The sequence below is a fragment of the Branchiostoma floridae genome, chromosome 10, assembly GCF_000003815.2.
Source record: "Branchiostoma floridae strain S238N-H82 chromosome 10, Bfl_VNyyK, whole genome shotgun sequence".
Taxonomy (NCBI): Eukaryota; Metazoa; Chordata; class Leptocardii; order Amphioxiformes; family Branchiostomatidae; genus Branchiostoma; species Branchiostoma floridae.
Genome location: NC_049988.1, coordinates 689,852 through 715,695, shown reverse-complemented (window position 1 = coordinate 715,695; position 25,844 = coordinate 689,852). Strand labels below are relative to the sequence as shown.

Below are 25,844 nucleotides of genomic sequence, written 5' to 3'. Positions count from 1 at the left end.
ACAACAAACACACGGAGCCGATAGCTGATCAAGCAGCTCCACGGGCTATATGAATGTAAACACTTGGTTCACGTCACCATCAACAAATCGGTGTTTAGGGCTCTATACAGGGATACTGTAAAACAAAACACACTGAGCCGATAGCTGATAGCGGATTATCGCAAATGACAAGCATTCACAGAACAACGAGTGGATATCTTTTTTGTACGATAACATTTGAAACAAAAATGCTGATTTAGTAAGAACTTATGTAAGCAGGCCCCTAGCCTGTTTGATGTAATGACGGCTGTCTCCCAAAGTATTTACTTACTTCGGCCCCCGTTTTCCTATGTATTTCCTTACTTCGGCCCATCCCTTTACACCAGATTGTGGGCGAGGTGTTATCTCAAATGACTGATAAGCGATATCTGATAAGCCAACGCGCAGATGACTAGAGCTGGGCCGACGTACTTCAATACACTCGCGCTCTTCGTAGGAAGAGCGTGAGTGTATTTTTTTCGACTACTACTATATCTGCGCGATTCGACCTCTGCTTGGAGAGTAGTAAAACTTCCTTGGTACGAGGTTTGCAACAGGTCTAAATATTTCTTTTATGCAACCACAAGTTGTTGTTTTTGCAAAGTGGGCAACAGACACGCGCGCGCGCGCGCAATGCACACAAACACTAGTAATAATTGTTAATTTTTTGTATGGTTGGATACAAAGGTTAAAAGAACAATTGAGATGGTAATACTTTTAAGAATCAAAACAACCCGTTTATTGAATGAAGCAAGCGATGCATTGTTCATATGTTGGCTCTCGCAAGGAAAGCTGAAAGTTCGCACCTCCGTGCTAATCCAAAATCGTCTCAAAGCGCGCCCTTACCACGCCAGAACACTGACGCCAGAAGCGGCTGGCTGACTGGCCTATGACGTAGTCTCCAAGCAGAGGTCCGTGGGAAAAATCGTGACCATTTCCTTTGATTCTTTTTTTTTGAAGGTCCTTGCTTGTACATACCAAGTGTTTGATATTAAAACCTTGTACTTTGACTTAATCACTCTAACGGACTTTATGACCAAGCCAGCATGTACAGGTTCGTAGAGAACATCGTGACCTTCACATGTGCCGGTAGGACCAATGGAGAAAGTGACATTGAAGTAAAGGGTCACACCTTTCTCAACCAACCTCTGCTTGGAAAGTTGTAGACCTCTCTAGTCTAGTCAGCCAGCTGTTTTTTTCGGCGTGCACGTGGTAAAGCCGATATCGTATTAGCACGGGGTGTAAACTTCCAGCTTTCTTTGCGAGAGCGACAAACAATTCACCGATTGCTTCATTCAATGAACGGGTTGTTTTAATTTGCCATGAAAGGGAAAAATCATTGTTACAGTAGTGTTTGTGTCTGTGAGTGTGGCGGGAAGGGGGTGGTTTGTGAAATATGATTTCTTGAAGGTGAAGCAAACATGTACCATGTCTGTCTTAACAGGGGTGTATTCAGGAAATATTTGCGGAATTCATACGAGCTCTAAGGATCGTATGGATTCCGTAAAACTCATATGAATTAAGTCAGATTCGTGTCTTTCTTTAATCTCCAAGCAGATCCTACAATGGCCGATAAGGTTAATAAGTACCAAACTCAGACGAAGGAGTGTAGTGAGCACAAAAGTTGTCTTCTGCCTGAATTGTGAGGAGCTTACAAACTCGTGTTCAATATTAAAACCTTTGAGATTAATATTGAATCAATACTAGGAGTCAAAGATAGTTTGCGCAAACTGTACTTTGACATTACTCTTCCCACGGAGCTTTTATCATTTTTGCTCTACCAGACTACATGACCCACTCTCCAAGCAAGCATGTACAGGTTGGTAGAGTCTTCAACATTGTCAACTTCTCATATGCCGGTAGGACCAGCGGGGAAAAGTGACCTTTGGGCTGGTCACACTTTACTCCACCAACATCTGCTTGGAAAGTTATACGCCAGTCAGCCAGCTGCTTCCGGCGTCAGTGTCCTGGCGTGGTAAGGTTGCGCTCTGGGGCGATTTCGGATTAGCACGGAGGTGCGAACTTTTAGATTTCCTGGCGAGAGCCAACAAACCGCTTCATTCAATGAATGGGTTGTTTTGATTTCTTCTCAGACACCAAGAACTTTCTTTGAGATTCGGATTACGGAATCCATACGAGCTCTACTAATCGTAAATATATCGTGTGCATTTCGCAAACCTCTTTTGAATTCAAATCCGTGTGTTGTTTGGTAATGAATCGTTTAAAATAACTATAAATTCGTACATATAACCTCCTTGATTAAACTCTTATGAAAGCCGTTATGTTCTTATAAAAACAGGCACTCCTGGCTTTGGAGATCTCCTCATAACAGGTTTAAATTCATATCTTTATGAAGCCATATGTGTTTTTTTTTCGTAGTGGACCAACAGATCTCTACAAACTTGTCACAGGGCTGAAGTAAACCAAGGAGGTTAAACCTCCTTGAGTAAACCAATAACAGCTATTAGCATGAAGGTGCAAAGTTTCCTCATTCTTTACAATGGCAAACAAACTAGTATCTATTCTCCTAGCAGAGGTTGGGTCCCCACGTGAAGGGAGCGAACCGATAAATTCCGACTACTTTTCCCAACTCACCATTCTGTGACCAAAAATCCGCTTGAAGAAAAAAATATTCACTTTCTTGGGTAATTCAATGGTACGTTAGGTAATGGGTATTGATTTGTCCGCATGATTTGTAACCTCCTTGTTTATATTCATAGTGCGTAGAGGTGCTCGGTCAGCTATCGGCTCTGTGTGTTTGTTGTTTACAGTATCTCTGTATGGAGCCCTAAACACCGATTTGTTGATGGTGACGTGAACCAAGTGTTTACATTCATATAGCCCGTGGAGCTGCTTGATCAGCTATCGGCTCCGTGTGTTTTGTTTTACAGTACCCCTGCATAGAGCCCTAAACACCGATTTGTTGATGGTGACGTGAACCAAGTGTTTACATTCGAATATAGCCCGTGGAGCTGCTCGATCAGCTATCGGCTCCGTGTGTATGTTGTTTACAGTATCCCTTTATAGAGCCCTAAACGCCGATTTGTTGATGGTGACGTGAACCAAGTGTTTACATTCATATAGCCCGTGGAGCTGCTTGATCAGCTATCGGCTCCGAGTGTTTTGTTTTACAGTATCCCTGCATAGAGCCCTAAACACGGATTTGTTGATGGTGACGTGAACCAAGTGTTTACATTCATATAGCCCGTGGAGCTGCTTGATCAGCTATCGGCTCCGTGTGTGTGTTGTTTACAGTATCTCTGTATAGAGACCTAAACGGAGATTGGTTGATGTGGACGTGAACCAAGTGTTTACATTCATAGTGCGCAGAGCGCTGCTTGTTCAGCTATCGACTCTGTGCTTGTTGTTTACAATATCTCCGTATAACATGAACCAAATATTCACATTCATAGTTCGCATTTGTTGAAGGTGCTAGTTCAGCCCGTCCCCGTTTGTTTTTGTTCTACGAGAGAAGCTTCTCCATGGATTAAAAAAAAAAAATCATGAAGGTGACGAGAACTAAGTGTTTGCATTCATTAGTGCGTAGAGCCCGTTTCGTGGAGCTGGAGGGCTGTACGAGCAACCTCCATGGAGGTGCTCTGTAGAGCTCCTCCATGGAGGTTGCTCGTGCAGCCCCTATTGCCTTGAAGCCTGTGTGGTACAGCTTTTATCACCCAGTCTGGAACACCTTATCAAACATTATCCCTACTTTCTTTTCACTGACAGATAATGTAGGGTTGAAAAACGCTCCATGTTATTTCATTTATGCTAGCAGCAATGGATTCAGCACCATGGACAGGTGCAGCATGAAAGGAGATACTGTTATACAGAATACATTGGAGATCTCTTGCACACAACCATGTAATTCTTACCTGCCAATATTTCAGTGGTAGATTATTGTGGAAACATAACCCTGTGACAATGTATGGGTAAGTGGCTTGGCTGGCGGACACAAGATCGAGAGGTCACAGGTCCCATTCCTGGCCAGACATTGTGTCTTTGGGAAGGCACAAAACTTTCTCACTCCAGCCAGGTGTAAAAATGGGTACCTGACTTTGACTGCGGCAGCATATGGAAGGCAAACGAGAGGAAAGGGATCTGTCTTCCTAAACTATAACCAAGACAATTTTGATAACAATGGACTGCCCTTATTGTTTACCTGTGAGTGAACTATAATGCCATTGATGTACAATATCAATAGCCCACCTTTTTGCTAAAGGGATCAAAGAAGCTATCTTGTTTACAGCTTTACAGCCATCCCTGAACAGAGACGGAGGGCGCCATAGACTTCCTGCAACGTACATTCATGATCCACTGCTTACTGAGTCACGTGTTCTATCTGCATAACGTGACGTCACAACAGCAGTGGATTGTTCATCCCTTGACAAAGACTGGTGCTGTTCAGTTGAAAATTTGGGTGAGTCCAATTTTTGTGTTGGAAATTATAGTTAGTTCTATGATATCAATGACAGCTAACAGAAGACAAACAGGTAAGTACATAAGATCCTTACCAAAACGATGTGTCCAGTGGAGATGTCCATATTGGAGGAGACTGGCTCTTCACTCCTATAACAACACATGAAAACAACAAAACTGTTAAACATTATGTCACTAATACAATACAGTACACACATGTCACAGGGAGTTCTCACAAGAGTACAAGAGAAGTCAATTCACTCACTCACTCAATTAAGTATTCCTTAACTTAAAGCTGCAATAAATTGTACATTTTGACAAGTTTGTGGTGGCATTTTTGCAGTGACCTCAACCATAAAATCACAAAACTGCACATTTCTACAGATTCTAAAGTGTTCCACCTGCAAACTTCAATCACTCCTTTCCTCTCTTGCTGCAAAGGTAAGTCTCAAAGAAAACAAAAATTATGGTATTTGAAAATTGAAACTCTTGATTGAAACAATGAGAAGTGTGTCAAAAATGGTCCTACTAATAAACAATGCAATACAACAATGTCAACATCACTACACATAACCATATGGTGACTAGCATTGCGATGTGAAATTTGGCCTATAAAGCTATATCTGAAATAACAGAAAACCTGTATCTGGTTTTCCAACTTCCAGTTGAACGCCTCAAACCAGGATTTTGCTTATAATATAAGTGACCATATGGCGTAACACACCAGGTTTGTACTGAAGAGTACAAGCTGCATATCCAGACAGATTTGATCAATTCACGCTAAGGAGAATTCTTACTATTTTTGATTAATTAAGTGTGGTGTTTTACGTGTTCAAGATGCTTCTCTCCTCAAACACAGGACCTCCATTTACATCTAGTGTCCCATCAGAGGAAAGCCCCAACTGAAGCTTGGTACTTACTTTCACCTGAGTTACATGCATGAGGGAATTTGTGCTACGTGCTTTCTCCAAGGGCACAATGTCAAAGCATTACAGAGGACTTGACACAAGATTTCTAGGCTTCAAGCCAAACAGGGTACTGTTACCTATGAAATGCTACCATGTGACCAAGAAAACCTAGTAGCTCAGTACAAAATGTACTTTGACTGCTCTTGCTAATGGACCATTAAATACATACACACACACGTGGTCACATACACAAGCTGGCACTAACAAACCCGTCACATGGTCCTTTTGCAATTGTCTAGTGGAAATGGAAGCAAACCACTTTGAATCACAAAGACAGCATGTTGTGCAGACTGGGAACTGTGTAAAATATTGGCACGGCAGGTCATGACAGATGAAAGTAAGATTGGTGGTGACGGGAACTGGTGCATGACATTTAGGCAAGAATTTCACAGGCGGAACTTAGAAGCTGAATTATGGATGAAGTAAGGGAATATGTCTAATTCTACACTACTGCTGCTATAGTACTGCAGAAATGCAGAAATGTTCGCGTTGGTTTTATATTCGCCGTTTTCACCGAACGCGAACATTTTTTACTACAGGCTATTGTGCTACTGCGAACTTAAAACTCAATCTTCTCCCTGCCGCAAAATTAAATCCCCGCAAACTTAAATGCGTTTACAGTTACTGTATATATTCAGTAAAAGTTGCATTATGAAATTGAAATGGACTTCCAATCTGAAAAACTTCACACCTCCATACTAACATTGAATCTACTTTTAATTTAGCAAGGTAAAAGATTAATCACTTTTAGCAACATCCTATCAGCACATAATATCAATATTGTATGATGTTGATCTGGTATTCTAAACAAACATTTACACGTGATTTATTATGCCAATTACAATGTAACTGTGCTATTGCAAATTGTCATAAATTTTGCTAAGTTCTAAAAACCTTTATTCAAATACCTGAGAGTAATACTTGCTTTGAAAACCTATTTTCTATCAAATAAAATTGCAAATTATCTGCATTTTCATCTGTAACAAGACACTGCAGATTGTAAGTGTCAATCTTGAGGCCTTAGCAACAAATGTTATGTTTCTGATTACAGATCTGAAAAAAATAGGGTTGGTAGGTAGTAGGTATACACACAATTGTTATAGGGATTCTCTTCATGTGAATGTTTTTGTAGATCTTCCTGAGGTAATCCAACAAACATAGTTAAGCAATGTAAGACTGAAATGCTGATGGCATTGGTACTTCCAACATCAAAATATTGTATACTCTGATATACAGATTGTATATTACTAAACTTAGTAACAGAAAAGTACAATATTTACTACACATTCTTACATCAGCTGTTGAAAGTATCAAACAGTTAACATGACGTAAAGTACAAGAGGTCTGTTTTGAATTTGGTTAACCGGATGTCAGATTGAAATTTTATACTAGCCAAACATATAGGCTAGGGTCTGCAGTACTATTGCTAGGGTCGTTCCAATATTAGCCGGAAACATGACACTTTTTCGTAGTCCTTTCCATATATAACTATCCACAAGGGGCTTAAGTGTAAACCACTACAACCTTGAAGAAAATTAAGTCCATTAAGGGAGTAGTTACTAAGTGCATGGGTTTGGGAAGTAGTTCAGAACAAATAGGCTTCTTCATAATGCCATTATATTACACAGTCTATTTTGCAGGGGTTGACTGAAAAATTGTGAAGAAGACATATTTGTAGGTCGCCCTTATTCACATGCTTGTTTTTTCATGCTTCAACAAGAAGACAACACAAAACATCGATAAAACTAGAAGGGCAGCATTTTTTAGAAAATGCAGGATGTTTCCCTCCTAGTAATTTGCTGTTTACATGTATGAAACCAATACACTGTCAGGTTCTGCTATCTCATACATGTAATTGCAAAAGAAATAGAGGTTTTGCTATCGTAATACATGTAATTACCAATGCAGGTTTTCCATGATTACAACCTGTAATTGTTCATATTTGCTGTAATAGCTACTATGTTGTTCAAATTTGCTGAAACAGTGAATATGCTGAATGTCAATGGTAGTTTGAAACTACTCTGATTGGTTCATGACAGAAGAAGAAGAAAGAGGAAGAACACACCAGCAAAAACAATATGTTCTGCCTTTGGGAAACATAAAAACTTGAGAGGAAAATTTACATCTGACAATCAGCATATTTTCCACATGATAATGTGACCTTTTTGGATCTATTCTTTGCTTATCATAATGTTGACATTTCAATTTAGCATGACGTAGGTGTGACCTAAACTAGAAGAAAATGCAAATTTGAAAAAAAAAATGTAGGCCGTACATTTTGAGATATCTATTTATCATTCTTTTTTTTGTCATTTTTACCCAGGGTTGCCCATTTTAGTGCTACTTTCCCTGCTTTACTACAAATAGAACAACTCATATTTGGCTAACAGTAAACATACAAACAAAAAATAACATACAATATATAATAATCATGGTAACTACTGATGGAAATAATGAAAATAATACCTTCAATCAATACAATAATCAATAATATTGGATTAGTCATACTCCAGTTAGTACAGATAGAAACAGAAGTAGTAGATTGTAAATTGTAGTTATGACATACTAATATACACATGTACATGTATGACAGTTAAAATCAGATTATAGCTTATCCCAAACATGGGGATAGAAAATCAGCAGCACTTATTCTGGGAATAATGATGACAAGTGATCTTAAAATCCATTCGCTTCCATTTACAAGTGGTTTGACCACAATACCCTCATTAAAGATGCCAAGATGATGGGGTCACAACTCACAAGATTTTAAAGACTACTTGTCAATTAATACTTTTCAAACACTTCACTTAAATTTCAGTAACTTACAAAAAATGTATGCTTGTAAGATATTTTTAGATCCATTTCCACATCTAATTCATATCAATTTGAAAAAAGGAATTAATGCCTGCATCAAAACAGTTGCAAGTTACTATTTCTATGTAGTAGCATTTCATGGCTAACAAAATTGTATTGCATCATGATGATGCTATTTTGGCTCCTGTTGAGTCTAAATTTGCTGTATTAATATCAGAGCATTGAGTTATGCAAGCTTGGTGTTGATATTTGCCAACAAAGGTACACTTAGTCATTATGTCATGACCAATGACTCCTGCTCACAGTTGAATCACCCTCCCACAAGGTAAGAGCTACCTTACATGTGAGAAGCCATGCTGGTATTGCTAGACTAAAGCTATTTGTCTTACTGACAGAAATGTATGGAGGAAAATGGTTCTTACCAGTGCATGGCACAGCAAGGGTTGGTCACAAACCTGCATAAGGGTCTTAGCCAGTGGTATCTTGCCATGACATCGGCCCACCCTTCCTACTACATTCAGCTGCACCCAAAACCCCATGAGCGGGGACACTGGTTCTCTCGCTAACGTGATGAGACATATGCTACGACAAGGGTTTACAGTCATCCCACTACGGAGGCTTGGTACGGGCGCTAAACGACGTGACAAATAACGCTGCCCGCGGACAAGGTGTGAAGGTCAGTCGGACAAAGAAGGAGACATCTCTACTGAAGATCCCATCTGGAGCACCGTTAGCCCTTTTGTTACCTCAAGAAACAGGAATCGCAGCCTTCCCACTGATAATTATGCTGAATTATTCATTCTGTAGTCGGCACACATCCCAGTGACCGTCAGTAGGAATCACGTCTATTTTGGAGGTACAGGGCCTTCATTGGGTCTCATTTGTCTTGTTATTTCCCCCCGGTTAACGCCCTGCTCTTTGCCCCATTTATCCCACTGCAACCCCTGGGGGTGCCCTATGTGTGCTGGGAACGGTTATTATATCGGCATCTGGGAATAAACGGGGTACAGATAACAAAAAATATGTGAATCTGCTTCATAATGTGTGCAGGGACAAAAATATCTCTTGTCTAGAATTTCCATTTGATGCCTGAAAGCGGAAGAGCTTCTTCTGTCAGGATCTTATCAAAGCGAAATTGCCTCCAAGCGTGTTTTGATGTATAGATGGGCTTAAACTTTATGTAGATTGCTGAGCTGGTGGATAGAGAATGGTGTAAAAAAAACTAGGCAAATCTCATTTGTTGAACCTGATCATATCAATATGTATTTGGAGCATCATACATTGGACTTAAGAATCAATTTTTTGAAGTTGTGAACTGATAACAAAAACAGATAGAATGCACAGCGTTTCATCACATAGTCTTGAAATTTTAGTAGATGCACTCTAATCAAGGGCAAGCATTATGTATATATCCTTATGAGCTTGAAAATGTAATCTAGATAATATTATCTACTACAATTTTGCACAAAAAAATTGTACTGTCAACATCAATATATGAATCCGGGAGAATTTTCAAAGCCTATCAAATATTCAAGAGGAAGTATTCTCTCTGGGTGCTGCCTGTTAAAACTACGTTTTTGAAGGTGTGGCCATTAACATATGTTATCATCCAGGGATCAACACAAGGATAATCTAATTTCTCTAATCTGTTACAAATCTTCCTCCATTTGTCTTCTAATGAGATAAGAAAGATTTTGTCTTAATTGCATTTGTCAACACCTTTCAAATGATGCAAATAATAACACTAAGAAATGTGCAAGCAAAGTACAATTTTTGCAAGGTCAATTCCATGTACAATGTACACAGCATCATTCTTAGTCAGTATGTCTCCATATACAAGATGAGCAGGAAAGCACAAATTTCGATTCTATCCACAAAAACGGCAAGATTTATATTCCAGCAATGCTCTGACACAGATAACCAGTGAAATATAAAGCCACATCAGAAGGCAGCTATAAACATTGTCCCAAAACCTCTTCCCTGCCCTGAAACGTGCTGGGAGCATTACACGATATCAGAGAGCAACATGTGGCCGATGTTCCGACCTCCGAGCGACAATCCGTCGTGTCCGGAATCTCAACCACTCACCAGACAGTTTGCTAATGAAGCGGCCCATAGACAGCCATGTCTTACCTTACTCTGAAGGCCATAGAAAATATTCTCTCTGTTGTTGCAGGTAGGACCATTCCGCCGCACTACACACAGCTCCTCCACTTCACGTTGTAACAGTCCAATGAGGATGCATTAAGGGGAAACCTACGGGGAGGCGTCGTCATTAAGCACGATACAAGGGGGCGGCTTTCATAATTCTCCGCCAGGCCATATCTATGCAAATGGCAGGGAGGGGGCTTGTTGCATACATCGCTGGGATCTCAGAGGGCTCAGAGCGGCAGATCTAAGAATAACCGTGATACTGTCAAGGGAACTCACGGTCAACAAAGATGGGCATCAATTAATTACATAATAGCAGCTGGGTGATATAAAAGATCAGGTAGTCATTATATCTATCAATAACTCACTAATAATTAACATCTTACAAACTCAATAAATCTCTACATATATTTGTATAGATGCTATGATCATAGCTTTGCTGACATTTTGTTCCAATCTCTATACACTCAGCTAGAATAAAATTACATAGCAAATATACAAAAACAACTTAACGATAAAAGACATAGACATGAGTCGATGTTACTGGGAGAAACTAATAGTATGTAGAAGGAATATGCTGTAATTGAAAAAGAAGAACTATAGTGCATTTAATGTGAAATGCTCTAATTTCTCTCAATATACCAAATTTTAAACATAACAATACCTCTTTTTTCTGATATCACTATGATTGTAAAAGACTTGAACCTTGAACGTGGACATCTAGGATAAAAGAATAGCTATCTTTTAACTCCCCAAATGACACGGTGATATCAAATTACTAAACTGTACCCACGCATTTCATACCACACAATCGTTTAAGACGATAATTGATCGCGGGTGGTATGGAATACGGCCAAGCGAAGCAGCAAACTCTACAGGGAAAAGTCAAGGTCTTCCTCTGACATCACCCGTGACGTCAAACTGGCGGCAGGTCCTGGCGTTGCTTTGTTTTAGCTAGCCTCTAGGGACTACCTGGCTTGTCTCCAATCATCTCTTATTCAGTGCACCATGATTAAAACATACATTTCTTCACTGATGTTACAATGTAATGTATTGTACCGTGACCCTAGCAGTAGAGTTACATCTTACATGTACATGACGAACTGATGAAGAAAATTTTAGGATATTTTTCTTTACACAAAAGTTGAGTTTTGGAAAGAAATCGTTGAAGTCCTCTAGCATAATGCCACACATCTATAAGATTACTATCTTCTGAAGTAAATATAATAATATGTTAAGTAGGATAAATTAAGCCTGGGATAGGTGCATACTACACGTATAAAGTTGGTCTTATTTACCTGTCTGTGCATTGTAAATTTCTACTACTGTAACAATATTTCTACATCTACATTTCAAACCAAGACTAACCAATTAAAGGAAAACTATATGAACAAGCTTAAGAACTGGTATTTTTAGCTGCTGCCTCATCCAATAACAAGCCTATAAATATACATGTATGTAACAGAATTAACAGTATCTTCAAATGGCTACAATTACTTTCTTTAATATACAACCTGGCAGGAAGAAAAAGAACTTAATTTTCTCAAAGGTTGTGGAGGAGTTATGATTGATACAGAAATGCCGGCATGATGTTCCATCACAAATAGAAAGTAATTTCAGACGCCCACAGCAGGGGTGTAGGTGGGGCACTGACGTCAATGGAGTGACGAGAAAGCACTGAAAACTTTGTGATTGCCAAACCTTATGGGTTACTTATTCTGTCAATGGAAATGTGAAATACTTTCTTGTGACATTAGTTAAGGCCTTGGGCTATTCATTATCCTACACACACACGCACACTCACTCACACTCACATAAGGGAAGAGAGAATACTAACAGTAAGTTTTCAAGAATTCTTTCAACTGGAACTATGTTTGGGGTCATTTGTATTCTAAACATATTGTAGCAAGGATGCGCTATATTTTTATTACTAAGAAAGGGATAGAATTTTTTATTATATGCATAACAAAAGACTATTAGTCTCAAATTAAAGCATTCTCTGTAAAAATTTCCCAAACACAAATGGAGTCATTCAAGACTGCAATATTATAGTCTAACTAGAAAGCCAACATATCTGAGCAAATACAACATTTTACATGTTGTGTCCTAGTTCTACCTCCCCATACAAAAATAAACTACTTGTCAACCTTTTGCAGAATTAGATCAAGTTAGTACTGCCGAAACATGGTAATTGCCAAATTTGACAATACAACAATTGGCTCTTACCAAAATAGAGAAAGAATCACAACATAAAACAATATATTTCCTTCCTATACCAGTCCTGCAGTGTGTGCGCTACATCATGTATCATTACATGTACATGTTACTAACAGACTTCCCATTCAGTCTTCTGTTAAAATACAGAAGCTAAGATGAACATTAATTTCTATAAAAATTATGTACTATTTTTTTCATTTTTGTTATTACCTTAGACTACTTAACCAACTTGCCATGTTACTAAAGAGCTTGGCAGACCCCACATCCCTATAAATGCAAAGCTTTCAAGAATTCAGCACCAAGGACAGTGGCATAACCATGCATGCTTAGTCTTTAGTAACAAAGGTTAAGCTATTCACATGCTGCTGCTAAATCCTAAAGATATGCATCGCTAGGTCAGGGTTTGATCCGCATCCATCCTTTGGAGCAGTACGTACGCTACATCATGTATCATTACATGTACATGTTACTAACAGACTTCCCATTCAGTCTTCTGTTATGATAGCTAAGATGAACCTAAATTTCTATACGTACTATTTTTTCATTTTTGTCATTAGACTACTTAACCAACTTGCCAAGTCACTAAAGAGATTGCCAGGCCACCCATCCTACTAAATGCAAAGCTTTCAAGAATTCAGCACCAGGGACAGCTCCATTGGCATCACCATGCATGCTTAGTCTTTAGCAAGGAAGGTTAAGCCATTGGTATGCTAGATCATAGATATGCATCGCTAGCTTGGTCAGGGTTTGATCCTCATCCATCCTTTGATGATCCGCACACTAATTTGCATGTTGCTGATAGGGGTGAACGTTGCAGTCCTTTTGAATAGTTAAACTGAAGGTCCCATGTTTGAGCAGAACCACTCATTTCTAAACCATGTTGTTAAAGAGTTTAACCATACAGTCTGGTCTTATGCAGCTAATGTAATCACCATATCAAACTGGCACAGTTACAACTTGAGGCAGTTTACTGGGTGCGCAAATAAACAAAAAAAAAGCAAGCAAAAGCCTAGTATATAACCTGTGATCTGAATTTGAATGAACCTACTGGGATATCATGGTGCAACCTGGTCAAAATAACTACCTACAAATGTACCTACCTAGCAGAAATACACCCAATGCATGTACATGTATACTCTATAGCCAGGGATATATTGTTACCTGTCATACTTGGCAATGCCAAGAAGGTTATGTTTGCCACTATGTTTGCCTTTTCTTCCCTCTTGTTACTTTCTTGAACCAGTAAGTGCCAAAATGTGTAAACCCCTGCCGATATAATCAGGTCATTTTTCACTCCGTCCAAAATCCGGACCCTTTTTTTTGTGACCAGTTCAACAAGAAAAAAGAGGTTTGTACCATAGTGCAAGTCTGGTACCCAATTCTACCAGATAGTCAAACTAGTGTGGCCTTCTATTTATAGCATTAACATTCCTGACTGCCTAACAACTATATGTAAGTGGCTTGATTTAAAGTCATTACATGTCTCCTCTATGATGAATGTGACCAGAATAGTACAACTTACTAGAGTTACATCCATAATGTGCAACAATTTGAATCTTGATAAATGTCACTGTCATGTGTCGTGTGCTCATCTTTTACAGCTATCAATAATAATATATCTTAGCATTCCAGATGTAGACTCAGTTGTAAAAATATAATATAAAATGAAATGCATTTTGTTTTTATGAAAGGTGAATTATGTAGCTCTTCAATTTGGCTGGTGAGAGAAAATCCAATTTAATCTATTGCTTTTCAAACTCAAGAATAATAGATAATTCTGAGTTGTGATATCAAAATAAAGAGGGAAAAATTGTACCTTCAAGTTGGTACACACTGGCACAAACAAACAAACAGTTTTATGGAGGGGATAGTGTAAGATTTTCCACTTTCAGCGACCTCTTAGAATTGTTTTACATTTACTTTCAAATGTGAAAAACAAGTAAGAGACAAGGATGTTTGAATTGGGATACTTAGGAATATCCCCCAGATCCACGGAATTTGAGCCATAAGTCCAAGTAGTGAGGTTACATTGCCACTTGTGCCATTACTCCGTCTGTCACAACCTCTATGATGTAAAACTTTACTGCTGGCGTAGAAATGAAAATGGCAGAAAAAATGGTGACGTATGTTCAATTTTGCCTGTTCAACTGTAGATCAGGGCTATCATGCAACGGCTCTACACGAGTTGTAGGTCACTAACAGCATATTAAGGTTGCTGTTGAATCATGCTCATCTTGCGCCGTTAGGATTATTATCTATAAATCTGGTGCTGTAGGTGACAGTACATGTACGACTGTTCTTCCCACACTGAGCTTTCCTGTCAAGAAAAAGAATTGAAAACTTTTGACCTTGTTGTCTTCGAATGCATCAGTATCAAAGCCATGTGTTGAACACCTGGATGTCTGAAGTGTGCATACCTCAAAATTACTGTTGCTGCACAAGTAGATCTCCTTAAATTTGTCGCTTATTCATATGGTGGCATTATGATAATTTGCAGTATTATGGTAATGGGTGTTAATCCATACACTGTCAGGTTAGAAGAAAAAAAACGTACATAAGCTGTGAACCTTAAGAATAAATGAGTCTACATCTCCAAGAAAAGCAAAACAAATTGAGCAAAGAAAAACAGTTCATTTTGGAGAAAGGGACTTGATCTGAATGACTATCAGCATTGCTTGGTAAGTTAAACTAAATATCTTATTTTTTTCATCTGTGATATGAAGTAATGTTCATTTCTTCTATAATGTACTTCTTGGTTTTACGAATGGTACACAAAATGACAGGGCAGTTATTGAATGATTTATATGAATCTGTATCAGTTCTTCTATATCTATTTCTGTATGTATCTTGCTGTGTATAATCTTAATGTGCATGTTATGTATGATCAAGAAAGCAGTATGATTGCTTGCAGTCTCTCATCTCTTATGTGTATTTATGTACTAAATGTAAATATAGGACCAAATGTGTACTGTACTAACACAGTACTACCATAAAAATAGATTTGGCACAAGTTCAAAATACCAGATCATTAAGTACCAGTACTGTACCATACATGTACCAACTTATAGATTTACACCAATTACTTTGTGACTGAAGATGCTTTTATGCAAAAAAAAATTTGCTCTGGAAAAGACGTAAAATGCAGCACTGAAACTTACAAACAGAACCATGTTTGAAATGAAAATGTTTGAATTTTCATCTGATAACCTCATGGTTTCATGCAACATAACACCAAACATGACCAAGCTGAGACTTAGGGATAGCATAATGTGCGACAGATCTTACAGGTGGGGAGTTTTGTTCAGGTACAGTCTAGATCTGTAATGGAACCTGAACCTATACATTGTTATGTTTTTGTACGCAGGCCTAGGACTACATTGAACAGTAGATAGCAGAAATGTACAGTGGACCTAAATACAAATGTAAAGTCAAAGTCATGTACCTAAAGTATTGGACATGTTGGTTTCATAATTTGAAAGGCTAATCTTTTAATCAAGAAAGACAAAGATAAAATGGAAAGGGTACAGAACCAGCCGCCAGATTCTGTACAAACAATTACATTTTGTACAACAGGGATGCTAGTGTTACAAAAATGAAAACAGAACTGCAGTGGACGTCACTTGAAGACAGAAGGAAAATGTCCAGACTTTGCATGAAGTACAAAATGACCAATAAACTGGTGGACGTACCGACTGATAACATCTAATACCAGCTCAAAAAAGAACAAGAAACGGTCATGTCTTCAAATACAAAAGTTACAAACCTAGGATTGACGTGTTCAAAAATTTGTACTTTCCCAGAACTACATTTTGTATCAAAGAGTGGAATTTGTTTGTATCAAAGAGTGGAATCACCAAGCACAGTAGGGGCATCTTCTCTGGATAGTTTTAAAGAACGCTTGCAGATAGATGTGCAAAAGTTAGGGGTAACGGATCGTTCAGTATAATAATCAGCTTCTACTGCGCCACGTGCTTGTGAAGCTGGTGTGTTACCCTGAACGATGGTTATACCGGCTATATAGATACAGATACATTGTTATGTATGTACGGGGTTTCCCCCCAGGGATCTTTGAAAAACGCCAGCCAGGCGATATGTACCCCTGGATAAATAGAAATAAACAAACAAACAAACAATACAGACTAAAGCTTCCTTACCAGGAGGACGTACTACTGCGACTAGACGGGCTGCGGACACGCTCCTCCGACAGGCTGCTGAAGCGGGACTGGCTCGTCATTGGCTCCGGCTTCTCTGTCGCTTTACTCGCCATTCGCTGCCGGCACAACTCCTGTGCACGGGGGGAGCAAAACCAACTGTCACAACTCCGCATTGATGCTAGATGGCCTGTCAGAAACTGACGGCATACCTGACATGTTCAAGGCACCCCATCGCCCTGATGCAAAACTGAACGTCATTACCACAGTGATCACAGAACAGCCCCCAAAATAGATAATACCTCACCAAACTGGTAGATCTAGATAACACTGTATGCTTTGTGGCCATTGCTTCATGTACAATGTATGTGCACACATAATTTTGGCAGTGGGCCACAGTCAATAACAAGGTTAATAATGCAAACAGAGACAGGAAAGGTGCTTTTGTAGTGCAGTACTGTTGAAATGGAAGGTAGAGTCTGATTGCGCTGTGAAATGAGATTTGGGGAGTGCAGTGTCCACACCCAGGTATGTTATATAATAGTACACTTAGGGAGCACAGGACTATTGTTGGATGTGTGCTTAGAAGGCAAAAACAAGTCTATTTTGTGTTTGTGGTCACCTATACATTGTACGTGTACCTTTTTGTCTAGTCTGATGCTAGATGGCAGAAAATAGGTGAAAAAATTGAACATCATGGCTATGCATTTTCAATTTCTTGAATTGACAGGAGAGGCACAAAAAAGTCCATTATACTACGAACAAAAAAGAAAAGAGAGAAATATAATAATTTGTAAGATTCAATGATTGTTCCGTAACATTAGAAAATGTACGTGTATATTTTGTACGAAAATCTATGTTTTTTTGATATTCATGATGGTTGCTTTTAATTAGGAACTGCTGCAATTGAAAAAACAGCAAAAAGTGTTACTGCATTACTGTGAAATAAAATAAAACAGGCAACAGTATAATTCCAGACGAACACTTAAATTCCGGAAAACCTTAATTTATTTCAAAATAGATTATTAAAAATAACCAGATGAATATCATTGTAGGTATGATATTAGCAAAGGATGATGAATACCCCGTATATATTCTGCGAGCCAGAATGTTCCCAGAATTCTGGGAACCTGAGTCAGAATTTTGCAGACCTTTCTTTGTAGAGACATCTAATTGCAACCTACATATTCATTATCCTTTCATATATCATACATACAAATATTAATTCATCTGCTCAATCTATTTTGAAATTATTAAAGGTTTTCCAGAATTAGAGTGTTTGTCCGGAATTATACTGTCACCTGTTGAGTGAATTTACAGGACATAGAAGTTTTCTTTTACATAACCAGTTTTTCTCACGTGCTGACATTTTGATGTCTGTCAGAAATCTTCCTCAGAGCTTCTAACTGGAGTTCTGCTTCTCGTCACTCTATGTAGCTGATGTAGGTGGCGTTTTCGCGGCGAGAAAACAATCCCAAACGTGGCTGAGTACCACCCTTCATCCTGGTTCATCACAGGGGTGGACTTCCTTATCCAGACTGCGAGGTGGTACAATCTCAGCCACATTGGGATAGTGCTCTTGCCGCGAAAGCGCCACTACGTATCGGCTACATATACTGGCGAGATGCAGAATTCCAGTCAGAAGCTCTGAGGAAGATGTCTGACAGACATTGCAATGCCAGGTGAGAAAAACTGGTTGTGTTAAAGAAAACTCTAACTTATCATGTCTAGTAAATTTAGAGTTTGTAAGTCTGTACCTGGTAATCTGCTGTGGCGTCCATGTCAGGATGCCCCCCTGTTAACCCCTGCAGTTTGGCATCCCTGTGGGCAGACCTCTTCATGAAGTAGATGGCGATGACTGCCACCAGCACGCCCGCCAGACAGCCAACCACGATCACCGTCAGAACCAGGTAGTGTGGCCCTTCCTCTGCATTCTCAACAATCTCAATCCTCGTCTGAAAAGGAGAGAGAAAACTGTTAAATCACACAAAGTCAAAATATTTCTTTATTATAAATAATAATTATACTTTTTGCTTCACAATAGAGGATTCACCTCCTTTCCACCTCCTTAAAAGAATGTCATGTTATGGTGCCAATGAATTTTCAAAATCATAAAGATAGCTGTGGAAATACATTTTGTCAAGAATGTTAAATCTATATCTAGAAAAATGCAGGGTTAATTGTAGGTAATACCATATTCTTAGACAATCTTAAACATTTTGTACATATACCCTCAGTCCGCAATAATTATCATAATGTCAAAATCTATGACATTGTGTATCTCTAATGGTAAAAGACCAATACTTTTTCATTTCGATGAAACGATAAGTCTCTAAAATGGCTTAACAGTGCACATCTTAACTTATCATGTGTGTGGTTTTTTTTGTAATGATGAAAGCAACACTTGGTTGCAAAAGGGACTTAAGGGTGCAAGAGAAATTTTGAAAAGAAAAAAAATCCTCAGTCTCTGTTTTTGATAACGTACAGCAACATCATGCATGTCATGAACCCCAAACAGTGTGCTGTATTCCTGCTGCCTGAAGCTTCCACAGGAGGACAACAGGGTCACTTTTATCTCTGCCGCTTCCATTTCTTCAGCTTCTTGGAAGTCCAGTTGCCGTGATAGGAATACTCTGCCATGGGTTTAGCGTTAAGTTGACGCTACTACTGACATGGAATATAAACAATGTACAGTCAAACCTATCTATAGCAGCCATTCAAGGGACTGAGGAAATGTGGCCACTATAGACAGGTGGTCACTACAGAGAAAATGCTGATCAATTGACCACGAGAGATTTTTACAATTAATTTCAGTACCCACTGATGTTTCTCACCAAGTTACATTGTCTTGATCGTCTTAACATTTAAGTGATTCATGCCTGCCAAAGTCAAAGGTACCGTAGATTATCAATATTGCCTTGCCCATTCTGTCCTCTGTGAGCAAAATTGAACCTTCAAAATGCAGGAAATAGTGTTTTAGAGGGGCTAGATTTCAAAATTTACCTTGGGAGTATGACCCTGGACCCCCTTAAAAACGCTGCGCCAAAGCCATTCAAAGTCGAGGGGACGGAAAATGATTTCAGGCTGTCTACAACCCTGATCTACGGTACATTGTGTCGAAATCGTGTGGCCGTGGCTGCCTTGGATGGGTGGCCCCTATAGACTATCTCTGTAATGCTCAGGTCAATGGGAAAAATCCAAGGGACAGACAAAAAGTGACCGCAATGGCCAGGTGGTTGCTATGCAAAGGTGGCCACTAACACAGGTTTGACTGTACACAAAATGTGCAAATTTATACTTGCTGATCTGATTCCTACTTTTTTCGATAGTCTGTACATTCGAAGCAAAGTAAGAGAAAGGTTAGCATAGATTGTCTTAACAACATTACTTATTAGTACAAAGAATCACTGCCTGCTGCACCCATATAATCATAATTCAAACCATCTTCTGATCTTATCTTTTCAAAAGCTTTTATGGTTTGGTTCCAAGCTTGAAAAGGCACACTTCTTTGAGCTGTTGGTTCCTTTGTAGTTTCTTCAAAGGCAATTAATAGATAACAGACTGAGGTGGCAAGCCAAAAGACTTGTAGGCTTTGAGAAGAAAGAGAGGAAATTATCCTTGCTATACCTATGGGTCAAAATTAAGGTGTCCACTACAGATAAATGGTATGTATTTACTCTGGCTTAGAACATAAAGCTGTAAGGCACTGTAACTTGGTTGCTATCAATAACACAGCAAATTGGTGTTTGTATCAAAATTACAAACACGTACCTACACCGAACTGAAATTCTCGTTCAGAACAGTAAGAGTGAAGCAATTTGGAGAGATTTGGGAGCAATTTGAATGCTTTGCTTTTTTCTTTTTTCCATTACAGTACGTGACTACAGTGTAACCCACTACAGGAAACTTAAAACCACCGCAAACACTCCACTTTCCCGCTAACACCAAATGAAATCCCCACGAACTTAAATGCATTTACTGCAGGTAATGCAAAAGAAATAGGGAAAGTGCCGCAAGGTTGAATAGAGAAACCCCCCAACAATTATATTGCAGGAATTGATTTCTGCCTACAAACGTATCTCTCCCACATCCCTTAAGTCTGCACACCAATTTGCGATTTCCATTTTCCTTTGTGTCTATGAAACGATCTCTTGAAAAAATCCCTGCGGCTTTCATCTCTTGTTGTAGCAAGCCGGATAGAAAATAGAGGGCCGAGGAGGTCATTTCTTCTTAAGGAAGGTTAACTTCAAGGCAGACTTATAGCCTTCAGATGTCTTCTCACTTTGTCTGCTTCTTGATTTTCATTACAATACTATCAAAATTTATGGTACCAGACAGTGGCAAGTGAGAAGGAGTGCAAGAAAACCTATCCTATCACCTCTCAATGTGATGAAACATGCATACAGGGGAGATCTGTGCACAGCTTACAGTCAAGAAAATACTGTAAATGCATTTAAGTTCACAGAGATTTAATTTCACGGTAGCAGTAAAATGGACTATTCGCGGTGGATTTAATTTTGTGGTAGCACCATGCACTGTAGTCTCTTACTGTTATGGAAAATATGTTTGCGGTGGTTTTAAATTCACGATGAAGCGGCCGCCGCAAAAACCGCTAACAATAATTCACCGCAAAAGTTTCTGCATTTACAGCATTGTGACTTAGGATCCTGGTATTCATCATTCAACAAATTGATGTGTGCGCACTACCTGCTAGTTCTAGATACAGAATCCAGGGATTTCTAAATCTCCTGTTCACTCTGAAAACAAGGTACGTGTGGGTTCAAAGGATTACCTGTGCCTTCCAGATGTAACCAATGCGTGAAGGAAATTTGGCGTATCAAAATTACGGATCTTGAAGAGTGAAAAATTTCTACATTTTCATTTGGCAGTAGAAAAATTCGGTAAAATTAAGAATTCCCTTGTGACACTAACAATATACAATGAATTTAGTTTACTTAGTTGTTCATGCTTGTTTAAGGCCAGTCAAAATTGAATATTGGGTTTTGGGCCAACCAAAACACTTTACCTAATACCCCTGTCACATTATCCACGATCTTCGGGCGTATCAATGGAAGATCGGCTATATTCAAGATCAACAGAGGGTTGCGCGTAGTTTTCATCTGACAACCGTCCCTGTCACATATAAGCCATACTTCGTACCTTGTACAATTGTTGTGCAATAAAGTTATTATCATAAGCGAAGCTCGGGCGATTGCCGCAGACTCGTCGTCCGATCGATTTTCGCCAAATGTGACAGGGGTATAAAGCAACCAACAGTATACGTGCATGTGAAAAAACATTTACACAATTTAGATCATGCCACAGACATGTAACAAATTATATTTGAAGGTTTTTAGTGGCTAAGTGAATTCTATCTTGGTAAAAGATTCTGCCTTTTTAACTATGAGCACTTTCCAGGATGTGTAACGCTAGATACCCTGAGACTAAGCATGAAGGCACCGGTAACCTGATACATTCCCCACTAATGAGAATTCTACTTTAACAACTGCCTGCTATATAATAAATACCCCATTTCATTCCCTTCACTTCCCATGCATTTCTGAATCAGAATCCTTTTACTTCTAATGTTTCTTCCAATTTGGTGAACAGTTATCCCCTTATTCAATCCTCCTACTATTTGCACAGATTGGAGAAGTGGTGCTGGAATCTTCCCACCTACGCCATGGCTTACGGCGTTCCAGCGACTTTGTTCCAACAATATGGGAGGATAAAAGTGTAAGATAAAAGACGGCCTACACCCACACACCCATCCCTCCGCAGGGCACGCTTCAACGCTCATACCCACTTATTTCTACCTGAAATTCAAAGGAAATCCTCATCAAAAATTTTGACAACGTCTTTGTAGACTTCAATTGCATGAGTAACACAACCCCGACAACCCCCACAGTCATGGTATCAAGCATGGGTCAACACAGAAAAGTAGGGACATTAAGAAAAGAATTCCATTGCTGGAAGTGAAAAGTCACAGAAAAATGTTATTTAAATTTCAGGCAAGTGAAGTTGGTTCGGGTACCTACATCAGTACCTTTTTATATCCACACCCTTACACCATTAATTAAACTATGTTCAATATCATTGCCACCATGTCAGTAACATTTTCTACATTACACCAGCACATGTTACCAGCCACCAAACACAATAGAATACATACTAGTGGTAGTTCCTTGGTCTTTAACAAGAACTCAACATGGTGACTCATCTGTAAGAAATAGTTATACACACAAATCAATTTAGTAAATCCCTAAATGCATGAGGACAACGGAGTAATTTTGTTAGAATATCTGAATGTAAGATGTTAACACTTCAATTAAGAAGCATTTGGAAAGAATTTGCAATGTATCAATGGAAAGAATTTACAATGTATCAATGTATGTCAAAGTCCCAGTAAGCCATATTTCTTCAAAAATACTGTAGGCAATGTCTATGGTCTGCTACATCATACTATGGGAGACCTGGAGCAAGCCACAAGAGCCATCTAGTCAATTTTGTATGAACTGCACCCACTGTATCACATTGCAATGGAATAATTGTTTCATGATGTTTTTGAATGAATGTATTAGCTTGCATTGAAAAGCCACAGAAAAATTCAGAATGATAGCTTTGGATGGCATTTCAGTACAAAAATCAATAACATTTAAATCAGCACCACGGAAAGCACAGTTATTATCCTAGTATTTCACTATGCATCTTTTAACCTTTATGGTCAAATTTTAGGTATTTTACTTGATACATATAGTTTATGGTAACAAACATATTTGCTGGTTCATATATAGCAGAATATTATAAAGATAATTATATCAGATTTATTTTTCCATGGAATAAAAGAGCCAGATATACAGCAGGCACTACATGTATAATGTAATCTTATTCCTGTTACCATGACTACAATGACATCATCTGGTTGTCATGGCAACATCATTCACATGACACAGCCAAGGAGACAAGCAGCAGCAAAGGGGATGACATTAGGCTTGTAGTCATGGAAACAATGACATCATGCATACTAATGAGTAGTTTGTCCAATCCCTTGGGATTACTGCAAACTGAATGTAGATGAACCTCAAAGCCCTAAAATTGATAAGGGATTTTCTTTTATTCAAGCATATGGCTAAGTGATAGCAATATAAAATAGAAGACTATGTTTGTATATGGTATACCTGAAATACAACTGTTAGAAAAGAATACACATAAACAAACTGATGAACAAGGATGGCTGTGAATAGAAATCATTCATGTTCAAGAAGTACTCTTCTAACACTCAGGAGTCCACATTAATAGTGGTCAGGCTTTCCTGTGCCACTGTGAATCCCACTTTAAACACCAGCGCATCAAATCGTGTCCTACACACTAGCTGTCCATGGGAGTTCCATCCATTGCCATGAATATACATGCTTGTGATTGCTTGGTCGGTAAATGCTGGATGTGTGCTTGGAATAACCAACAGTACTTTGCTGAGAATCTATTCCTTATGTTATTTACTTGTCCCATTAAAAGCTTTTCTGTATGATATTATACAATGTGCAAACTGTACATAATTGTATGGCTTTTAGTATCAAGTCAGAAACCATTCAGCCACCATAACCTTACTTTGCCTGACATTCTTATCATTTTGCACCTTTCTCCACACTCTCTCCACATGCAAATCAGGGTTGTAGCCAGTGCCTGTCCTTCCCTCCTTTGACAGAATTTGCAGGTGGGCACAGAAAAAAAAAACTTTAAGATAAAAAACAGCTAATTCTAACAGCAAAATTTACACCTCAAGATGCAGGAAATAGCATTTCAGAGGGTATAGATTTCAAAACTTTCTGGGATAGCATGCCCTCAGACCCTCCTGGGGACCTCAATAGGCTTTTGTCACTCTCTAGGATTTCCATTCAAAGTCGAGGGGATGGAAAATGATTTCAGGCCGGCTACAACCCTGATGCAAATGCTTCTCATTTGGAACTACAGAGGAGTTGGTAAGCATAATTGAGGTAAAGCCTGTCCCCAGAGCTGGCTTGTTTCTACTTAACTAGGCGTTATATTGACCTGTGAGACGGCCTAATGGAACCTAAACTCATCAAATGCCAATCTCTCTACATGCACCTTCTAGGTCATCAGGAGTGTTGAATACTCCAGGGTCTACACGTGTACAATCTCATTATAACCAAAATAAGGTTAAATTGTTGGGTAGAGATTCTGCAGAATGGTGTTCCTAATTTCAGCATATCTCAAGAAACTGTGGATAGATTTTTGGTATGTGGTTAGAAATGTATGTCTTGATCTATCAAAGAAAAGGTTGGAATTTGGGTCACATAGCAGCTTTGCTAGGTACTACAGCCAAACAAGTCTTTTCTTAGCACTATATTTTTGCAGTGAAATTTCTACTGCAAAATAATTACACTGAAAATGTACAACTATGTTAAGAATCATTTAAATCTCAAGCATCGCAAAGACCCCTTTTCCCTCCTCCCATAAAATCAACTCCTCTAAAATAAGTTCATTTACAGTGGTCATGTAATAAAATAACTGTTACATGTACAATAAAGCTCTCCACCTTGAAGTTCATAGCTGCCTTGTCCCCCCAACGACCTGTAGGTCAAGGGACTACATGTAGGTAGGCAGGTTGAAATAAAATGGAGTCATTCCGAACAAGGGCTAATCTAGATGTTCATAATTGCAAAGGTTCTGGAAAACGTTATATAAACTAGTTCACCAGTAAACCAAATTTAAAAAGTAATAGTATTTTACACTACTTTACATGTATGTGCATTGAATTTCTTTGATGCACCTTTTCAAGGTTGTACTTCTATCCAGGGTTGTAGCCAGTCTAAAATCATTTTCCATCCCATCGACTTTGCATGTAAATCCTATTGAGCATCGAAGGCCCTTTGAGGTTCCCAGGACGGTCTAGAGGCATGCTCTCCCAGAAAATATTGAAATCTAGACCTTCTGAAATGCTTTTTCCTGCATTTGATGTGTAAATTTTGCTGGTAGACTAAGCTATACAATGGCATCTGTTTTTTCATATCTTTACAATTATAGATTTTTGTCCATCACAGAGGACAGAACGTGAACAATTTTTTCCCGTCCCCAGCTGACAAAATCC

General features: G+C 38.8%; 1 protein-coding gene across 1 annotated transcript in view; it reads right to left on the bottom strand.

Annotated features, from left to right (window-relative positions):
* LOC118423909 (receptor-type tyrosine-protein phosphatase N2-like) overlaps positions 1-25,844 on the bottom strand; it is a gene marked incomplete in the record, with an annotated part of 95,991 nt that overhangs the window by 25,155 nt on the left and 44,992 nt on the right. The window contains 4 exon segments of the mRNA XM_035832220.1: positions 4,530-4,584; positions 16,739-16,869; positions 18,493-18,690; positions 22,908-22,955. Of these exon segments, the coding sequence (XP_035688113.1) occupies positions 4,530-4,584; positions 16,739-16,869; positions 18,493-18,690; positions 22,908-22,955 (432 nt within the window).